Source organism: Branchiostoma lanceolatum, chromosome 18 (genome assembly GCF_035083965.1).
Source record: "Branchiostoma lanceolatum isolate klBraLanc5 chromosome 18, klBraLanc5.hap2, whole genome shotgun sequence".
Classification (NCBI taxonomy): domain Eukaryota; kingdom Metazoa; phylum Chordata; class Leptocardii; order Amphioxiformes; family Branchiostomatidae; genus Branchiostoma; species Branchiostoma lanceolatum.
This window is the reverse complement of record NC_089739.1, coordinates 13,604,827-13,625,665: the sequence shown is the minus strand read 5'-3', so window position 1 is coordinate 13,625,665 and position 20,839 is coordinate 13,604,827. Positions and strand designations below refer to the sequence as shown.

General features: G+C 41.9%; 1 protein-coding gene across 3 annotated transcripts; it reads right to left on the bottom strand.

Annotated features, from left to right (window-relative positions):
• On the bottom strand, positions 1–3,042 carry LOC136424404 (placenta-specific gene 8 protein-like). 3 transcript variants are annotated; one of them, XM_066412996.1, is made up of 5 exons: positions 2,883–3,042; positions 2,617–2,781; positions 1,878–1,983; positions 1,184–1,323; positions 1–697 (listed from the first exon to the last, which is right to left on the bottom strand). In XM_066412996.1, exons 2-5 carry the CDS (start codon positions 2,770–2,772, stop codon positions 584–586), a joined length of 516 nt encoding a protein of 171 aa, XP_066269093.1. In that variant the 5' UTR covers positions 2,773–2,781; positions 2,883–3,042; the 3' UTR covers positions 1–583. The 3 variants fall into 3 exon arrangements, with proteins under 3 accessions (XP_066269093.1, XP_066269092.1, XP_066269091.1); XM_066412995.1 differs by having other exon boundaries at positions 2,617–2,784; positions 2,883–3,039; XM_066412994.1 differs by having other exon boundaries at positions 2,617–2,784; positions 2,950–3,034.
• Positions 3,043–20,839: the final 17,797 nt, after the last annotated feature.

Sequence of the window (20,839 nt, the reverse complement as noted above, 5' to 3'; positions counted from 1 at the left end):
TTCAATTCGTATGCTCTTACTTTATTCATCGTCTTCATCAGAAGCACACAAAGTCATTAACAAGTCAAACAAACGCAAGCTAGGGCAGCCTTGTCAGTCGATTTTCAATAAAGATAATTATCACGAAACGATAAGGATGTTTGTTTAGCTACAGAACAACTGCATCTCGAAAGAGAGATGTTAGTTGCCTTTCATACGTCGTTATGGTGACGATTTCTATGACTACTACTAGATATGTTGCTGTCTTTTTTTAGGAGGAATTTTGGCGAATTTGACAACGAAAGATAGATACAGTACAATGCTGATTTTCTGTAGGCTGATTTGCTTGGTTTATGATTTGTTGTACGTGTGGACGAATACGTTTCGGATCAATTTTAGGTGTGGAAGAATACCTTTGAGTGGACTGGTGGGTGTACTCAAATATAATCACTGCGGTTGGAATGATATAAAGGTTACGAATCGGTTTTACTTGTGTTCGCATTTGATAAAAGTTCAGTTACCATTTTGGTACGTTTGTTTGCGTCTTGAATTAACCGAACTACTAAAGTTCAAAAATTAGATGCTGTCAGTGGTGGCCAGTCCTCTACTGGCGAACCATGGCGGGCTGCCCGTTGACGTAATCGATCTCGCGAGACAGCTGCGCGAGAACACAGGGGCAGCAAAACATTGAGATACAGGCGTCGTTGCACAGATCACCCTGCAAGGCAAAGTTGATAAAAAAGAATTGGTTTTAGTTTCCAAGGACCTAAGAAATGCATTTGCATCGTTAAAACCTAATCATTGATTTTTTTTTTAATCATTGATGAAGAAACTGTTGATACTGAAAATGAAAACAAATTATCATCAACAAAACAAGAAATGAAATATTAACGATAGGCTCTTTTACTCGGATGTGTACTACGTCTAGATCGGGACTGAATGTAAAGTTAAGAGGGGCACATTTTGTTGAGATTCTCTGCAAATATAAAAATAAGTACGTTCTTCAATTCATTATCTAATTCTTAACATTGAATTTATTGTGCTAATCTGTCACAGAGCTGCATTTTTATAAGAAAAGGTGCATGTAATTGAGTCCTGAAACTTTGATAGAGCGCCGAAGGTCTCATATGATTTTAAAAAACACCAAATATAGGAATGGACCCCTTCCTTGAGGCATCGCCAAAACGAGAGTAACCTAGCTTACCTGTATTCCATGTTCTGCCCGCATCTTGGCTCTCATGAGAGCAAGAGCGGTGGATCCGAAAAAACCGAGACAGCAATTCTCGTTCATGCGAGGAAGGATGTAGCAGGTGTAGAAAGAAGGGAAACAGAAGGAACAGAGACCTGTATCATTGAGAGAACAGACATGAGCTAATGCGCCACAAACACTTGAAATTACATCATGTCAATGGATTTGTCAGTTAATTTGTTTTGCTAGGCTGAGGTGTGAATGCTCGACTGAGGTCAACGCAAATCACATCGAAGGAATTCAAACGTTCGTTCTAAGGAAGTGAAATTCCCAACTTCTTGGCCATCACTCCAGCCTCCGCAAGAAGAATGGACCGCTACTTCCCTTAAAATTTTGCCATGTATGCAAATGAAGAGACGGGAGAGGATGTCAGCTTTTGAACACCTTTTACCTTCAACACCTTCAACAAGTTAGTTGAGTCACGTCTTCGTTGAATGCATATCAGACCGAATGGCTCATTATTTTAGACGAAGATTGGAATAAGAATTTAAAGTTAAATGTATAATCTTTTGTTTTTGCACAGTTGTTTATATTATTGTTCTCTTCCCTTAAGGGTCAAATGACGTCTTAAGCATTTTGATTCCTATTTTATATCATTTCTAGATAACGTTGTCAAGAAGACTTAACGTATGCGTGAATGGATACTCACAGGAGGCGGGGTCCTTGCAGCATGCGCACAGACCACTGCTCCAGTCACGTTTCTGTGGGCCCACTGTGGCCACGTAGCCGCCAGGATGTGGCTGCTGGGTGATGACCTGAAGAAGACCCAGAATAGGGTATTAGCGCTCACGTGACTATGACGTAAGAATTTTCCGCCATGTTGGATGTTCCGCCAAGTTAAAGGAAATTGCGTGGTCAATATGAATTTATAAAGCGTAATTTTTCACTCATATGTCGAATATCATGAATACATTACGTGTACAGTTTCGATTCTCCCAGGTTTAACTAGCTAAAATGACGACTGTGACGTCACCTGCAGACCCTATAAGTACTTTGCTTACTGTTCATATCTTCGCACTGATGATGATCTCTTCTCCTACCCAACAGTGAATTTTTACGTTCCAAATATCATTCTGTTGTGGTAGTCATGTTTGAAGTGTTTCAACGGACGAAAGACCGATCACGTAACAAGAGAGAGGAATCTGAATACCAACATTGCCTTGTTGTAGATACTGGATACTTTCCATCTTTTTTCAGACTCGCTGTCTCCTATGCATACACTAAGAAAGAAAATGCTGTTTTCTATAGGGAGTGAACGTAATGCTGTGCAGGATCATACATGTACGTGGTCGTTACAAAACCCCCTCACTACTAGACAGCTTTGAAGAATTTGCCACATTTTACGTCATGTCTAGATTCGAATCGACAAATATTCAGTGACGTTTTACCTGTGGTTGCATAGGCATAGCCGAAAATGCCTGTCCAGGGGGGTACTGGCCAGATCCAGCGGGGTACTGGCCAGGTCCAGGGGGGTGTTGGCCCATCATAACTTGCGGCTCTTTCTGTCCCTGCGTTGGATCAGCCACTGGATGCACAGACGCCATTTTGTAGACCTTCTAGAATTAGCAACAACAAAAATTAGTCTTTTACCCAAACTCTCAAAACTATGAAAACTAACTTGAAGAATTCTCGCGAAAATATAGTAATACTGTACCTGGTACTATAGCCAATTCGCAAGTCGTAAACGTTTGGTATTCGCGAAATCTAGGTGGCTACTGCACCGTAAGCAAGCGTCCTTTAGACGATTCGTAAACAGCTTCACGGAGTCTGTTTGTTTTGGTCATGACCTACCCCTCCTCCTGGTTTTCAAGGGTAGCATAAAACGTAATTGAAGTATTGATAGGTAAATTGTTAAAGATTTGTAACTAGGTAACGTGACGTGTCCTATTTACGTACGGGAGCAGTTTACGTCTAGTTTGGGTCATATCCACAAATCGCGGTGTATTATGCCAACATGAGCAATAAAGAGCGTTATAAGTATGATCCTTAGCTATCTCTCTCTTTTGTACAAAACAATGAAAAGGGTTTCCGTCCAGCGACATAACAGAACAAACTCCTGAACCAGTAACAACAAGTTGCACGGAATCGTCGTGCATGACGTATTTCATATGTAATTCGACACCGCGTACTTCATTATGTGTTTCTAACTTACACGATAGCTATTATCTTTTAAAAGTAGCTGACGTTTAACCTTTCTTTGATATTCAGACTATCCATGATGATTCGAGGTTTGAAACTCTTACCAGTTTTAGGAAGGTTTGATACAAGCTAGCGACCCCCGGACGGGTGGTTAATTTTTGCACGGCAAAACATAGTAGCCATGCGTTTATCTCGTGAACGCCACGTGCCGCGCATGTCGTTGAAATTCACAGATCAAAATTGTTTTCTTCCATCGCGTCAAGCAAGCGGCAGGTCAAACATAATGATTTTACCATCATTTGTCTGTAGACCACTTTGGATAGTTACTGTGCATTTTTAATGGTCTTCAAGCATAGCGCCAGAAGGGAAAAGACTGAGGTGGACGATAATAGGTTACGCTAGCACAATTTTACATCATATACATCAGTATAAATACATGCTCGCACGGCGTTAAACAGGCGGAGTAAAATTTACAAACCATGCATTTTCTTTTTAGAAGAGCTGATATTTTTTCCCATGGGTTTAACATTTGGCTCTGTCCGCGCGGTTTTAAGATAAATACGTTTTGAATAAATTGGACGTTAACTGGTCACCTTACGTTAGTGGTAAGAATTTGATCAGCGTTCTTTCTTGTCTATTGTTAACAGTTTTTCTTTTAACTACAACGTGTCCCAGTGGTTCAGTGGTTTGCGCACTCTGCGTCTTGCCTTGTCACATTTGGTCTAAATTCCGTCGAGCCAGGGACCAAGTATGAGGGAGCTTTAGGGCGTCGAAGCTCTGCACGTAAAATAACCCACAACACACTATGTTATGGAGAAAAATACACAAGCCGTAGCGAGGCCGCATTGCACAGCTAACGAAGACATGGAACCTATGCCACGAAAACGCGTTATGTTTCGTCCTCAGTCTGAGGTTCGACCGCTTTACCTTACCTTTACGTTTTACAACTGGCAGGTGCAATATATATATATCATTATAGTAGGTGGAGTGTTTGCTTTGTTGGGGGGAGACATACCACTTCCTTTGTCTCTCAGCATTTAAAGAATATGGTACTTGAACACACGTACCACTACTAAGAATGAGCTATCCCTGTGATGTAGTGCTTGCACAGCTGCGTGTGACCCAAGGGCAGTAGAAACGGAGACACCGAAAGGTCATCGGGTAAAATTTACATTTGCCTTAGACGGATCTCCATTCCTATCGTCGTAGTAGGTAGGTAGTCGACGTGGTAGTCGTTGGGGTTATACCGCCCCTTGCGGGGGGACAAACCCTTTCGTTGGCTGATACAAGACGGGGATACACCAGGTCTCCCGTCCGGGTGAATGGTGTAAATCACTGCATGGCTGGTACGAGATGGAGGTTCGCCAAGGATGATTTGTAGTGAATCACTAACTCCAGACAGAAGGATTTGGACCATCGCACACCGGGGCATGCCCCTACTCTTTTTCGAAAGGTGTGATGGGTTCTTTCACGTGCGCGGGGTGTGGCTCCTCCATTTAACGTCCTATCCGAGGGACGTCCCTAACCCTAGATGAGCTAGGTACTCACTTACACCTGAGTGAAGTGAGGAAAGTCGTGTTAAGTGCCTTTCCCAAGGGCACAACATCGGGGCGCAAGTTCGGACATGTCTCTAGGCACAACCCGGGATTAGATCCCGGGTGCCATTGTTTGACAGCCGCGCGCTCTACCACTTGCGCCACACGACGCAATTCCTATAGAATCACCATGTGTCCCAGAACAATCTTGGATTATCCTAGGGCAGATTGGAATTCTATCAGTCACAGGACAGAATGGAATTCCAATCTGTCCTAGGCCAAGATTGAATGGAACTATTCCATAAAGGTGATCAGAACGACTCCTTGCTATTTGTCGTCCCATCTTTTTTTTCTGTACTTATAGACCCAGGTACTGAGTCTACCTAAAGACCTAAAGAAAGAGGACTAGACTAGTACTGTTGCGGTCAGAAAGAAAACTATGGGAGCTAAGGAAGCTTGCGATGAACCGGACAAAGTGGGGAGAATTGAAGAAAGACTGATTGCAGCGCAGGTTGTTCAGACCACTGCAGCAACAGAACACGTAGAGTGGACTACTTTAAACCTAGCCTGGAGTCCAGCCTTATTAGCTTACGTCCGCTACCCATGGCCAAGCTCCGCTCCTCGCCGTTAATTTCGAGGTAGCACATCAGCTGTGCATAACACAATTTGTTGACCGGTTATAACTTTAAGTGATATTTCATGTGACCTCCTACGCGTATACCCTCAAGCTATATCAAAACTATCAAAATAAAATCTGATGAGTGACAATCACGTACCGCGCTTTGGCAATTAAACAACTTTTGATGACAACGAGTTTCACGCCACAACAATCTTTCTCTCGTTCAGTACGTACAGTGTGTGTGTTACCAAGCAGATGGTGCATAGGGTCGCCCATCTCCGTTTCAAAAGCTCTTGGGTCACACACCTTTGTGTCATCACTACAACAGGGGGCTTGTCCACTGGTAGCTGTGTGTGCTCGACTATCTTTCCCAAAATGCTGAGTGCTAAGTACCTACCATTTTGAAGGTCGTTGGTATGACCTGGCCGGGGATCGAACTCTCGACCCTACCGAATGCAAGGCGAACACTCGACTCGCTTGGCCATTGCACCGGTCAAATTTGTCTACATATAATTATAACTTTTTCATCTTTTCCTTTTACGAACATTGGTCCGTTAGAAAGTCGACCAGATCGTGGTGTTCGTGTGGGGTCCATTTGTACCGAAGATAAGAATGTACACTTATTAACACATCATAGTTTTTAGTTATACCCACGAATATACATGTATCTTCTAGGTAGCATACTTGATTATGATGTTTTCGAAATGGCATTACGATATTGAATTAGTTTGTGAGTTTGACCAAAACCTCCTTGGTTTGACAGTGAATGTGACCCTTGACCTTTTAGGGGTACAAGGTCTGGAGTTTCGGGACAGGTACTTCCTGCCGGTATAACTGCACAAATAAGCCTACCATGGGAACCCGGCAGACTAAGATCGGGCCGCTGGTCATTTCCTTCGGCGGCCCGAGACAGTCAGCCCGCCCGATCTAAATCAACGCTACGTGGAGTTTCCTGTTATAACGTTACTCTCGGGCTAGAACTCAGCCGTTGTGCTAGTTTATATTGGCGGGCTTAGTGCTTTGGGCCGCCGAAGGAACTTGCTATAAACGGCCCGATAACCGCAGCCTGGCTCGATCCAAGGGTAAAGCAAGGAGGTTCTGTTTTTAACCTCCCTGGGTAAAGTACAGCTCCTCATACAACAAACACTAACATCATCAAAAGACGTATTCATTACCAATTATGTCCTGCAATGAACGATTTATTTGATAGTTATAAAGAAAGCCTGGAGCTAGATTTGACCCGTTTGTCACAAGAAGTGTAATGTCCTATAGCCAGTAGCAGACATGTGCTAGCAAAACATGTGGCTTGGGCTTTACTTTACTCTGGGAGCCAGGCTGAGGTTATCGGACCGTTTAGCCAGTTCCTTCGGCGGCCCTAGACAGTCAGCGGTCTGAATTAACGCTAAGTGGAGTTGTAGAACTCACCCATTGTGCTGATTTATATTATAGCTTGGACACTATGAAAAAATTTTATCGCTTCATAAGTTGCGGTGAGTTGTTGAAAATTAGATAGCACTAGAGGCACATATAGAGATGAACTGTAATGACTGTATGATGGTCAGATACAAAGCGGCTTCTCTACAGCTACACACACAGTACGTACAAGGAAGGAAGGCTCTTTTACATGTAGAAGTTTGACGTCGAAGGGCTTGAGTTCCCTCATACAACGCACACTATCAGCATAAAAAGACGCAATCATTACCAATCATGGCCTGCAATAAACAATTTACTTGATAGTTATAAAGAAAGACTGGGGCTAGATTTGACTCGTTTGCGACGAGTCGTGTAATGATATAGCCTACAGCAAACACGTGCCGGCAAAACATGTGGCTTGGGATTGGGAGCCAGACTGACGTTATCGGGTCGTTTAGCCAGTTTCTTCGGCGGCCAAAAACACTAATCCCGCCAATATAAATCAACACAATGGGTGAGTTCTACAACTCCACGTAGTGTTAATTCAGACCGGGCAGGCTGACTGTTAGGGCCGCCGAAGGAACTGGCTAAACGGTCCGATAACCTCCGTAAGGTAAAGCCCAAGCCGCATGTTTTGCTAGCACATGTCTGCTACTGGCTGTATGACATTACACTTCTTGTTACAAACGGGTCAAATCTAGCTTTAGGCTTTCTTAATAACCATCAAACATATTGTTCATTGCAGGCCATAATTGGTAATGATTGCGTCTTTTGATGATGATACTTTCATTTCTTGTATGAGGGCGCTCAGGCCTCAGGCCTTCGACATCAAACTTCCACATGTAAAAGAGCCTAGTACGTACTTGAATCTAGAACAGTAAGTCTCTAACTCCAAGCTGTATGGAAGCCGTTTTGTATCTAAGTTCTAGCAAAATATCTTTACACTTCATCCCTATGTGTGCCTCTAGTATTATCTTATTCGCAACAACTCACTTATTCTGCTTATGAAGCGATAGAATTTCTTTTATAACGTTCAAGCTACAATACAGTATTCGAAATCAACGAGGATCTTTGTTATGCTAACCGCCTGTAAAATACACTCGAAGAAAGAACTTACTGCGCGGAAATGTTTCTGATCAAAAAATGCATAAAGGTCTTTTGGTTGTCGTGTGGAACTACTTTTGATCATCAAGGTGAGGTTCGTAACTTGGATTTTGTTTCGATAGCTTTTAAGGCTAAGTGCACGTGGCAAGTAACGCTCGTTCTCATTTAAATGTACACATTTTGTAACTTTCATTACCGTTTGAAGTAAGACGTTCCTGACATTAGGATATGCCACATATACGGTGCCAAACTGTCGTTTTGATGGCGACTTAAGAACTTTCTGGCTTTTAAAAACGACAGTTTGTCACCTTATATGCGGCATATCTTAATGTCAGGAACGTTTTACTTCAAACGGTAACGGAAGTTACCAAATGTGTACATTTACATGGGAACGAACGGTAAGTGCCCATGAAAGGTCTTGGTAGTCTCCCGTAGCCGAAGACATAAAAGCCCAATTGATACAGGTTGCAAGGTGGTATTGTGGTTAGGTTTGTTGATAAAAAGGTTCTGGGTTCGAGTACCTAGTAGGCTCCAGTGGTGAGCACTTGAAAAAAGGCACTGTACACCTATAGGCCGGGCGGCGCTGGCATTCTGTCGGTAGGCAGAGGACTTGGGGAGAATGGATGGGTGCCGGTAGCACTTACGACCGGACTTGTGGCGACCGTTTGGGCCATAGGCAGCCAGGACGGCCCCTTCCCTGTGCGGTTTCTGACGAGGGCGCTCAGTGCTGTACGGGCGGGACGACACGGGGTATGTCTGTGCGCGGGGGCGGCATGCGTACGCTGCGCACAGCTTTGCCTGTCCATACGGGGCGGTTTCTGATTGCGAAGAATCGGTCCTGCGCAAATCAGGGTGCACGTGGTCATCGAAACCAGCCTCAGCGTAAGGGCTGATGTCTGATTGTGAAAAATCGGAATCGGTCATCCGCAAATCAGGGTGGTCATCGAAACCAGCCTGAGCGTAGGGTCTGATCACTTACTGATCCAAGTCGCCATGATCTCCAACAGGCCACCTGGAGCAGACAGTGATCTGCCATTGCGGGATGGGTCTGCAGCGTTACCTAGGGCTTTACGCCTGATCCTACGCCTGATACAACGGACACATCGCCGAATCCCTATCATAGCAAGTGGCGACAACATGCCAACAACTGCCCACATCGCGTACAACATTAGGTCTTCGTGGTTATCATCGCTCGCGCTTGTGTACAGCGCTGTGGTGTTGGTGCCGGTGGACAGCGGTGTGGTGCTGGTTGAGGATTGTGCCGTGTTTATGAGTGAGAGCTCTATCTGTGGCTGGGAGTGTTGTTATGCCAGAGTGTGCGCGCTCGCTCGCCATGAAGACGGCAGTGTAGGAGCCAGTTTCTGAAGAAGCAGTGCAAGTGGTGTTCCCAAAGGACAAGGGCTCGGTGGTCTCAAGCCAAAGGGTGAAGCTGGACTTCCCCATGTAGTTAGAACACGAGCTGTGGTTTCCTGATTCCCCAAACAGGTTCTCTGGGCCTTTACATTTCACCCAGCCCTCCGCCTTTAGGTCGGTCACCATTGTAACGGTTAGGTTGCCTGTGGGCAGACTGGTGTGTATGGTCGTGTTTGTGTCGTACGTTATGTTGACTGAGTGGTGTGAGCCGTTAGGGAAGGCAAAGGACACTAAGGGCGATTGCTCCCAATACACGTTGCCAACGGCTGTGTACTTGAAGAACGCGCCGCTACGGTCAACATTCACGATCTCCACCAGTGGTTGGGGGCAGCGCAGTGTGTCGCTGGGATAGACTCGCGCGGGGAGGTTTCGCATCAGCGACGAGGCAGGACAGCCGGTTGCGCCCTGGGGGACACGTACTACCCCAGAAAAACGCTTCTTGAACTTCGGGTTGGTCCCCCCGTGTTCGAAGAGCCAATCATTCACACAGGTACAGCGCGGCGGAGTATCCAGTACGATATACCTCGCCTGGACATTCCTCGACCAACTGATCACCCTCTCTTTCAACGCAATGGCGGCAATACAATTTTCACGCACATAGAGACGGTTTGGAAAGGACGATTCGAAATAATCACCAGACAGGAAGGTCAGCCTGTTTCCCTCCAGATTTAGGGCATACATTCGCGTGTTTGAGTGGAACGCGCCCGAAGCAATGTGTGAGATTCTGTTGCCCTCCAGGTTTAGGACTCGCAGCCGCTCAAGACCGTGGAACATCCCCGCGCCGATCGCTCGCAGTTTGTTCTCAACAGCGCGGACACGTTCTACGGACTTGATCGCCTGCAAGGTGCCAGGTGCTACGCTAGAGAAGCGATTGGCACTTACGTCAAACCACCATGGCATCACTCCCCTGAACGTGCCAGGTGACAGCGTCAGGATCTGGTTGTCCACAATGGTGAGGTGGGACAAGCTGGGCAGCCCATCAAAGCAGCCATCCTGCAGCAGAACGATATGTGATACAGCATTAAAGACGATGGCAAACTTATTGAGGAAAGCAAAACTTTGAATATTATGTCTGAGAAATGAATGACCCTCACCTCCAAATGTGTCAGGTTGTTCTCCAACAGCAGTAGACGTTTGGCACCTTCCATCCCAGCAAACGTGCCGTTCCTCAGAGTCCGGACATTGCTCCGCCAGATGACCAGGGTAGACACCTGTGGCAACTTAGCAAACGCCCCTACCTCTACTGCCGTTAAGTTACAACCCACAAACCACAGCCTGCAATCTCTACCACATGGGATCTGAGAGAGGATCTCTGCCTTTTGCGTGCCAAACTTACCGACGTTGTTGTCAACGATCATGATGTTGGTTCTGAATTGTGATGAATGGTTCTGAGAGTGGCCCTCCTGGATCGGCCTGGTTTCATTTGAACAGACCTGCCAGGATTGGAACTCCTGACTGAAAGAAACAGTGCCAGTGAATGGGCCTTGGTACGCGGCTGTTCCAAGCGGGTATTTGGTCCACTTGTACCGGTACGCTCCAATATCATACCGGTACTCATGACCATCACTACGGCTATCGCCTACGCCACATCTTGCCACGGACACCTCGCGGCAGCTCTGCCAGCTACCGGCGTCCACATGTGACACTAGCAGCTGCGTAAGGAGCAACAAAGAGACCGTTGTCATCATCTTTACCGCCATGATAGAACATCAATATATCAATTGATAGCAATGAGCTACAACAGAAGGCTATATATATATATATATATATATATATATATATATATATATATATATATATATATATATATATATATATATATATATATATATATATATATATATATATATATATATATATATATATATATATATATATATATATATATATATATATATATATATATATATATATATATATATATATCACCAGACGATTTTGCAAAAGTGTTACCTTTCGTCTGCCCGGACCTGGACAGTACAGAAAGCAGTCGTGTTCTTCGCAGTGGCGCCGCAGCGCTCTAATCTCACACGATCACGCAGTTTGTCACAGGTTTTGGTTGATTGAGTCTTCGCTACGCTTATAGGTTGTTGCCTCGCAACGACAGCGCCGAGAAAGAACAGTAGCGTTCCTGGGCCAAAGATATTCGCAAGCTGCATTCTTGGTCATATTGCTTCTTATTAGTCTGCCTGAGGGAAACACAAAACTAGCCTTGGATCAAAACGAGGACATCATATAATACATAATGTCCCTAGCGCGCCCCCCACCCCATACTTAAAGCATTATAGACGAATTGCACCCTTCTAAAATTCAATCTCTTTATCGGAATTTTCAAACTTTACATTCAAATGATAGGGCACTTGGTGGGTATTTGAGGAAATGATACTGCTTTACTTTCTCATTCATGGTTACGAAGTAATAGCTGACCAAAGTTACGGCCCCCCCATCCCATACTTAAAGCATTATAGACGAATTGCACCCTTCTAAAATTCAATCTCTTTATCGGAATTTTCAAACTTTACATTCAAATGATAGGGCACTTGGTGGGTATTTGAGGAAATGATACTGTTTTACTTTCTCATTCATGGTTACGAAGTAATAGCTGATCAAAGTTACGCCCCCCCAACCCCATACTTAAAGCATTAAAGACGAATTGCACCCTTCTACGAATTGCACCCTTCTAAAATTCAATCTCTTTAAGGAATTTTCAAACTTTACATTCAAACGATAGGGCACTTGGTGGGTATTTGAGGAAATGATACTGCTTTACTTTCTCATTCATGGTTACGAAGTAATAGCGGACCAAAGTTACGCCCCCCTTCCCCATACTTAAAGCATTATAGACGAATTGCACCCTTCTAAATTTCAATCTCTTTATCGGAATTGTCAAACTTTACATTCAAACGATAGGGCACTTGGTGGGTATTTGAGGAAATGATACTGCTTTACTTTCTCATTCATGGTTACGAAGTAATAGCTGATCAAAGTTACGCCCCCCCCCCACCCCATACGTAAAGCATTATAGATGAATTGCACCCTTCTAAAATTCAATCTCTTTGTCGGAATGTTCAAACTTTACATTCAAACGATAGGGCACTTGGTGGGTATTTGAGGAAATGATAATGCTTTACTTTCTCATTCATGGTTACGAAGTAATAGCTGACCAAAGTTACGCCCCCCCCACCCCATACTTAAAGCATTATAGACGAATTGCACCCTTCTAAAATTCAATCTCTTTAAGGAATTTTCAAACTTTACATTCAAACGATAGGGCACTCGGTGGGTATTTGAGGAAATGATACTGCTTTACTTTCTCATTCATGGTTACGAAGTAATAGCTGACCAAAGTTACGCCCCCCACCCCATACTAAAAGCATTATAGACGAATTGCACCCTTCTAAAATTCAATCTCTTTATCGGAATTTTTAAACTTTACATTCAAACGATAGGGCACTTGGTGGGTATTTGAGGAAATGATACTGCTTTACTTTCTCATTCATGGTTACGAAGTAATAGCTGACCAAAGTTACGCCCCTCGACCCTATACTTAAAGCATTATAGACGAATTGCACCCTTCTAAAATTCAGTCTCTTTATCGGAATTTTCAAACTTTACATTCAAACGATAGGGCACTTGGTGGGTATTTGAGGAAATGATACTGCTTTACCTTCTCATTCATGGTTACGAAGTAATAGCTGACCAAAGTTACGCCCCCCCCCCACCTCATACTTAAAGCATTATAGACGAATTGCACCCTTCTAAAATTCAATCTCTTTATCGGAATTTTCAAACTTTACATTCAAACGATAGGGCACTTGGTGGGTATTTGAGGAAAAGATACTGCTTTACTTTCTCATTCATGGTTACGAAGTAATAGCTGACCAAAGTTACGCCCCCCCCCCACCTCATACTTAAAGCATTATAGACGAATTGCACCCTTCTAAAATTCAATCTCTTAATCGGAATTTTCAAACTTTACATTCAAACGATAGGGCACTTGGTGGGTATTTGAGGAAATGATACTGCTTTACTTTCTCATTCATGGTTACGAAGTAATAGCGGACCAAAGTTACGCCCCCCTACCTCATACTTAAAGCATTATAGACGAATTGCACCCTTCTAAAATTCAATCTCTTTAAGGAATTTTCAAACTTTACATTCAAACGATAGGGCACTTGGTGGGTATTTGAGGAAATGATACTGCTTTACTTTCTCATTCATGGTTACGAAGTAATAGCTGACCAAAGTTACGCCCTCCACCCCATACTTAAAGCATTATAGACGAATTGCACCATTCTAAAATTCAATCTCTTTATCGGAATTTTCAAACTTTTCATTCAAACGATAGGGCACTTGGTGGGTATTTGAGGAAATGATACTGCTTTACTTTCTCATTCATGGTTACGAAGTAATAGCGGACCAAAGTTACGCCCCCCTACCTCATACTTAAAGCATTATAGACGAATTGCACCCTTCTAAAATTCAATCTCTTTATCGGAATTTTCAAACTTTACATTCAAACGATAGGGCACTTGGTGGGTATTTGAGGAAATGATACTGCTTTACTTTCTCATTCATGGTTACGAAGTAATAGCTGACCAAAGTTACGCCCCCCACCCTATACTTAAAGCATTATAGACGAATTGCACCCTTCTAAAATTCAATCTCTTTATCGGAATTTTCAAACTTTACATTCAAACGATAGGGCACTTGGTGGGTATTTGAGGAAATGATACTGCTTTACTTTCTCATTCATGGTTACGAAGTAATAGCGGACCAAAGTTACGCCCCCCTACCTCATACTTAAAGCATTATAGACGAATTGCACCCTTCTAAAATTCAATCTCTTTATCGGAATTTTCAAACTTTACATTCAAACGATAGGGCACTTGGTAGGTATTTGAGGAAATGATACTGCTTTACTTTCTCATTCATGGTTACGAAGTAATAGCGGACCAAAGTTACGCCCCCCTACCTCATACTTAAAGCATTATAGACGAATTGCACCCTTCTAAAATTCAATCTCTTTATCGGAATTTTCAAACTTTACATTCAAACGATAGGGCACTTTGTGGGTATTTGAGGAAATGATACTGCTTTACTTTCTCATTCATGGTTACCAAGTAATAGCTGACTGTCGACCAAAGTTACGCCCCCCCACCCTATACTTTAAGCATTTTAGACGAATTGCACCCTTCTAACATTCAATCTCTTTATCGGAATTTTCAAACTTTACATTCAAACGATAGGGCACTTGGTGGGTATTTGAGGAAATGATACTGCTTTACTTTCTCATTCATGGTTACGAAGTAATAGGTGACCAAAGTTACGCCCCCCACCCTATACTTTAAGCATTGTAGACGAATTGCACCCTTCTAAAATTCAATCTCTTTATCGGAATTTTCAAACTTTACATTCAAACGATAGGGCACTTGGTGGGTATTTGAGGAAATGATACTGCTTTACTTTCTCATTCATGGTTACGAAGTAATAGCTGACCAAAGTTACGCCCCCCCCCCACCCTATACTTAAAGCATTATAGACGAATTGCACCCTTCTAAAATTCAATCTCTTTATCGGAATTTTCAAACTTTACATTCAAGCTATAGGACACTTGTTGGGTATTTGAGGAAATGATACTGCTTTACTTTCTCATTCATGGTTACGAAGTAATAGCTGACCAAAGTTACCCCCCCCCCCACCCTATACTTAAAGCATTATAGACGAATTGCACCCTTCTAAAATTCAATCTCTTTATCGGAATTTTCAAACTTTACATTCAAACGATAGGGCACTTGGTGGGTATTTGAGGAAATGATACTGCTTTACTTTCTCATTCATGGTTACGAAGTAATAGCTGACCAAAGTTACGCCCTCCCACCGTATACTTTAAGCTATAAGCATTGTAGACGAATTGCACCCTTCTAAAATTCAATCTCTTTATCGGAATTTTCAAACTTTACATTCAAACGATAGGGCACTTGGTGGGTATTTGAGGAAATGATACTGCTTTACTTTCTAATTCATGGTTATGAAGTAATAGCTGACCAAAGTTACGCCCCCCACCCTATACTTTAAGCATTATAGACGAATTGCACCCTTCTAAAATTCAATCTCTTTATCGGAATTTTCAAACTTTACATTCAAACGATAGGGCACTCGGTGGGTATTTGAGGAAATGATACTGCTTTACTTTCTCATTCATGGTTACGAAGTAATAGCTGACCAAAGTTACGCCCCCCACCCTATGCTTAAAGCATTATAGACGAATTGCACCCTTCTAAAATTCAATCTCTTTATCGGAATTTTCAAACTTTACATTCAAACGATAGGGCACTTGGTGGGTTTTTGAGGAAATGATACTGCTTTACTTTCTCATTCATGGTTACGAACTAATAGCTGACCAAAGTTACGCCCCCCACCCTATACTTTAAGCATTGTAGACGAATTGCACCCTTCTAAAATTCAATCTCTTTATCGGAATTTTCAAACTTTATGTTCAAACGATAGGGCACTTGGTGGGTATTTGAGGAAATGATACTGCTTTACTTTCTCAATCATGGTTACGAAGTAATAGCTGACCAAAGTTACGCCACCCCACCCTATACTTTAAGCATTACAGACGAATTGCACCCTTCTAAAATTCAATCTCTTTATCGGAATTTTCAAACTTTACATTCAAACGACAGGGCACTTGGTGGGTATTTGAGGAAATGATACTGCTTTACTTTCTCATTCATGGTTACGAAGTAATAGCGGACCAAAGTTACGCCCCCCTACCTCATACTTAAAGCATTATAGACGAATTGCACCCTTCTAAAATTCAATCTCTTTATCGGAATTTTCAAACTTTACATTCAAACGATAGGGCACTTGGTGGGTATTTGAGGAAATGATACTGCTTTACTTTCTCATTCATGGTTACGAAGTAATAGCGGACCAAAGTTACGCCCCCCTACCTCATACTTAAAGCATTATAGACGAATTGCACCCTTCTAAAATTCAATCTCTTTATCGGAATTTTCAAACTTTACATTCAAACGATAGGGCACTTGGTGGGTATTTGAGGAAATGATACTGCTTTACTTTCTCATTCATGGTTACCAAGTAATAGCTGACCAAAGTTACGCCACCCCACCCTATACTTTAAGCATTACAGACGAATTGCACCCTTCTAAAATTCAATCTCTTTATCGGAATTTTCAAACTTTACATTCAAACGACAGGGCACTTGGTGGGTATTTGAGGAAATGATACTGCTTTACTTTCTCATTCATGGTTACGAAGTAATAGCGGACCAAAGTTACGCCCCCCTACCTCATACTTAAAGCATTATAGACGAATTGCACCCTTCTAAAATTCAATCTCTTTATCGGAATTTTCAAACTTTACATTCAAACGATAGGGCACTTGGTGGGTATTTGAGGAAATGATACTGCTTTACTTTCTCATTCATGGTTACGAAGTAATAGCGGACCAAAGTTACGCCCCCCTACCTCATACTTAAAGCATTATAGACGAATTGCACCCTTCTAAAATTCAATCTCTTTATCGGAATTTTCAAACTTTACATTCAAACGATAGGGCACTTGGTGGGTATTTGAGGAAATGATACTGCTTTACTTTCTCATTCATGGTTACCAAGTAATAGCTGACTGTCGACCAAAGTTACGCCCCCCCACCCTATACTTTAAGCATTTTAGACGAATTGCACCCTTCTAACATTCAATCTCTTTATCGGAATTTTCAAACTTTACATTCAAACGATAGGGCACTTGGTGGGTATTTGAGGAAATGATACTGCTTTACTTTCTCATTCATGGTTACGAAGTAATAGGTGACCAAAGTTACGCCCCCCACCCTATACTTTAAGCATTGTAGACGAATTGCACCCTTCTAAAATTCAATCTCTTTATCGGAATTTTCAAACTTTACATTCAAACGATAGGGCACTTGGTGGGTATTTGAGGAAATGATACTGCTTTACTTTCTCATTCATGGTTACGAAGTAATAGCTGACCAAAGTTACGCCCCCCCCCCACCCTATACTTAAAGCATTATAGACGAATTGCACCCTTCTAAAATTCAATCTCTTTATCGGAATTTTCAAACTTTACATTCAAACGATAGGGCACTTGGTGGGTATTTGAGGAAATGATACTGCTTTACTTTCTCATTCATGGTTACGAAGTAATAGCTGACCAAAGTTACGCCCTCCCACCGTATACTTTAAGCTATAAGCATTGTAGACGAATTGCACCCTTCTAAAATTCAATCTCTTTATCGGAATTTTCAAACTTTACATTCAAACGATAGGACACTTGGTGGGTTTTTGAGGAAATGATACTGCTTTACTTTCTCATTCATGGTTATGAATTAATAGCTGACCAAAGTTACGCCCCCCACCCTATACTTTAAGCATTGTAGACGAATTGCACCCTTCTAAAATTCAATCTCTTTATCGGAATTTTCAAACTTTACATTCAAACGATAGGGCACTCGGTGGGTATTTGAGGAAATGATACTGCTTTACTTTCTCATTCATGGTTACGAAGTAATAGCTGACCAAAGTTACGCCCCCCACCCTATGCTTAAAGCATTATAGACTAATTGCACCCTTCTAAAATTCAATCTCTTTATCGGAATTTTCAAACTTTACATTCAAACGATAGGGCACTTGGTGGGTTTTTGAGGAAATGATACTGCTTTACTTTCTCATTCATGGTTACGAACTAATAGCTGACCAAAGTTACGCCCCCCACCCTATACTTTAAGCATTGTAGACGAATTGCACCCTTCTAAAATTCAATCTCTTTATCGGAATTTTCAAACTTTACATTCAAACGATAGGGCACTTGGTGGGTTTTTGGGGAAATGATACTGTTTTACTTTCTCATTCATGGTTACGAAGTAATAGCGGACCAAAGTTACGCCCCCCTACCTCATACTTAAAGCATTATAGACGAATTGCACCCTTCTAAAATTCAATCTCTTTATCGGAATTTTCAAACTTTACATTCAAACGATAGGGCACTTGGTGGGTATTTGAGGAAATGATACTGCTTTACTTTCTCATTCATGGTTACGAAGTAATAGCTGACCAAAGTTACCCTCCCCCCCCCCACCCTATACTTAAAGCATTACAGACGAATTGCACCCTTCTAAAATTCAATCTCTTTATCGGAATTTTCAAACTTTACATTCAAACGATAGGGCACTTGGTGGGTATTTTAAGGAAATGATACTGCTTTACTTTCTCATTCATGGTTACGAAGTAATAGCTGACCAAAGTTACGCCCCCCACCCTATACTTTAAGCATTATAGACAAATTGTACCCTTCTAAAATTCAATCTCTTTATCGGAATTTTCAAACTTTACATTCAAACGATAGGGCACTTGGTGGGTATTTGAGGAAATGATACTGCTTTACTTTCTCATTCATGGTTACGAAGTAATAGCTGACCAAAGTTACCCTCACCCCCCCCCCACACCCTATACTTAAAGCATTATAGACGAATTGCACCCTTCTAAAATTCAATCTCTTTATCGGAATTTTCAAACTTTACATTCAAACGATAGGGCACTTGGTGGGTATTTGAGGAAATGATACTGCTTTACTTTCTCATTCATGGTTACGAAGTAATAGCTGACCAAAGTTACGCCCTCCCACCGTATACTTTAAGCTATAAGCATTGTAGACGAATTGCACCCTTCTAAAATTCAATCTCTTTATCGGAATTTTCAAACTTTACATTCAAACGATAGGGCACTTGGTGGGTTTTTGAGGAAATGATACTGCTTTACTTTCTCATTCATGGTTATGAAGTAATAGCTGACCAAAGTTACGCCCCCCACCCTATACTTTAAGCATTGTAGACGAATTGCACCCTTCTAAAATTCAATCTCTTTATCGGAATTTTCAAACTTTACATTCAAACGATAGGGCACTCGGTGGGTATTTGAGGAAATGATACTGCTTTACTTTCTCATTCATGGTTACGAAGTAATAGCTGACCAAAGTTACGCCCCCCACCCTATGCTTAAAGCATTATAGACTAATTGCACCCTTCTAAAATTCAATCTCTTTATCGGAATTTTCAAACTTTACATTCAAACGATAGGGCACTTGGTGGGTTTTTGAGGAAATGATACTGCTTTACTTTCTCATTCATGGTTACGAACTAATAGCTGACCAAAGTTACGCCCCTCGACCCTATACTTAAAGCATTATAGACGAATTGCACCCTTCTAAAATTCAGTCTCTTTATCGGAATTTTCAAACTTTACATTCAAACGATAGGGCACTTGGTGGGTATTTGAGGAAATGATACTGCTTTACTTTCTCATTCATGGTTACGAAGTAATAGCGGACCAAAGTTACGCCCCCCTACCTCATACTTAAAGCATTATAGACGAATTGCACCCTTCTAAAATTCAATCTCTTTATCGGAATTTTCAAACTTTACATTCAAACGATAGGGCACTTGGTAGGTATTTGAGGAAATGATACTGCTTTACTTTCTCATTCATGGTTACGAAGTAATAGCGGACCAAAGTTACGCCCCCCTACCTCATACTTAAAGCATTATAGACGAATTGCACCCTTCTAAAATTCAATCTCTTTATCGGAATTTTCAAACTTTACATTCAAACGATAGGGCACTTTGTGGGTATTTGAGGAAATGATACTGCTTTACTTTCTCATTCATGGTTACCAAGTAATAGCTGACTGTCGACCAAAGTTACGCCCCCCCACCCTATACTTTAAGCATTTTAGACGAATTGCACCCTTCTAACATTCAATCTCTTTATCGGAATTTTCAAACTTTACATTCAAACGATAGGGCACTTGGTGGGTATTTGAGGAAATGATACTGCTTTACTTTCTCATTCATGGTTACGAAGTAATAGGTGACCAAAGTTACGCCCCCCACCCTATACTTTAAGCATTGTAGACGAATTGCACCCTTCTAAAATTCAATCTCTTTATCGGAATTTTCAAACTTTACATTCAAACGATAGGGCACTTGGTGGGTATTTGAGGAAATGATACTGCTTTACTTTCTCATTCATGGTTACGAAGTAATAGCTGACCAAAGTTACGCCCCCCCCCCACCCTATACTTAAAGCATTATAGACGAATTGCACCCTTCTAAAATTCAATCTCTTTATCGGAATTTTCAAACTTTACATTCAAGCTATAGGACACTTGTTGGGTATTTGAGGAAATGATACTGCTTTACTTTCTCATTCATGGTTACGAAGTAATAGCTGACCAAAGTTACCCCCCCCCCACCCTATACTTAAAGCATTATAGACGAATTGCACCCTTCTAAAATTCAATCTCTTTATCGGAATTTTCAAACTTTACATTCAAACGATAGGGC

Coding starts and splice junctions, on each gene's coding strand:
- LOC136424404 (XM_066412994.1), bottom strand. CDS start 3,012: ATGACCAAAACAAACAGACTCCGTGAAGCTGTTTACGAATCGTCTAAA. Junction 2,785..2,949: donor CTAAAGGACGCTTGCTTACG/GTGCAGTAGCCA, acceptor TGCTAATTCTAG/AAGGTCTACAAAATGGCGTC. Junction 1,324..1,877: donor CTGCAAGGACCCCGCCTCCT/GTGAGTATCCAT, acceptor TCAATGATACAG/GTCTCTGTTCCTTCTGTTTC.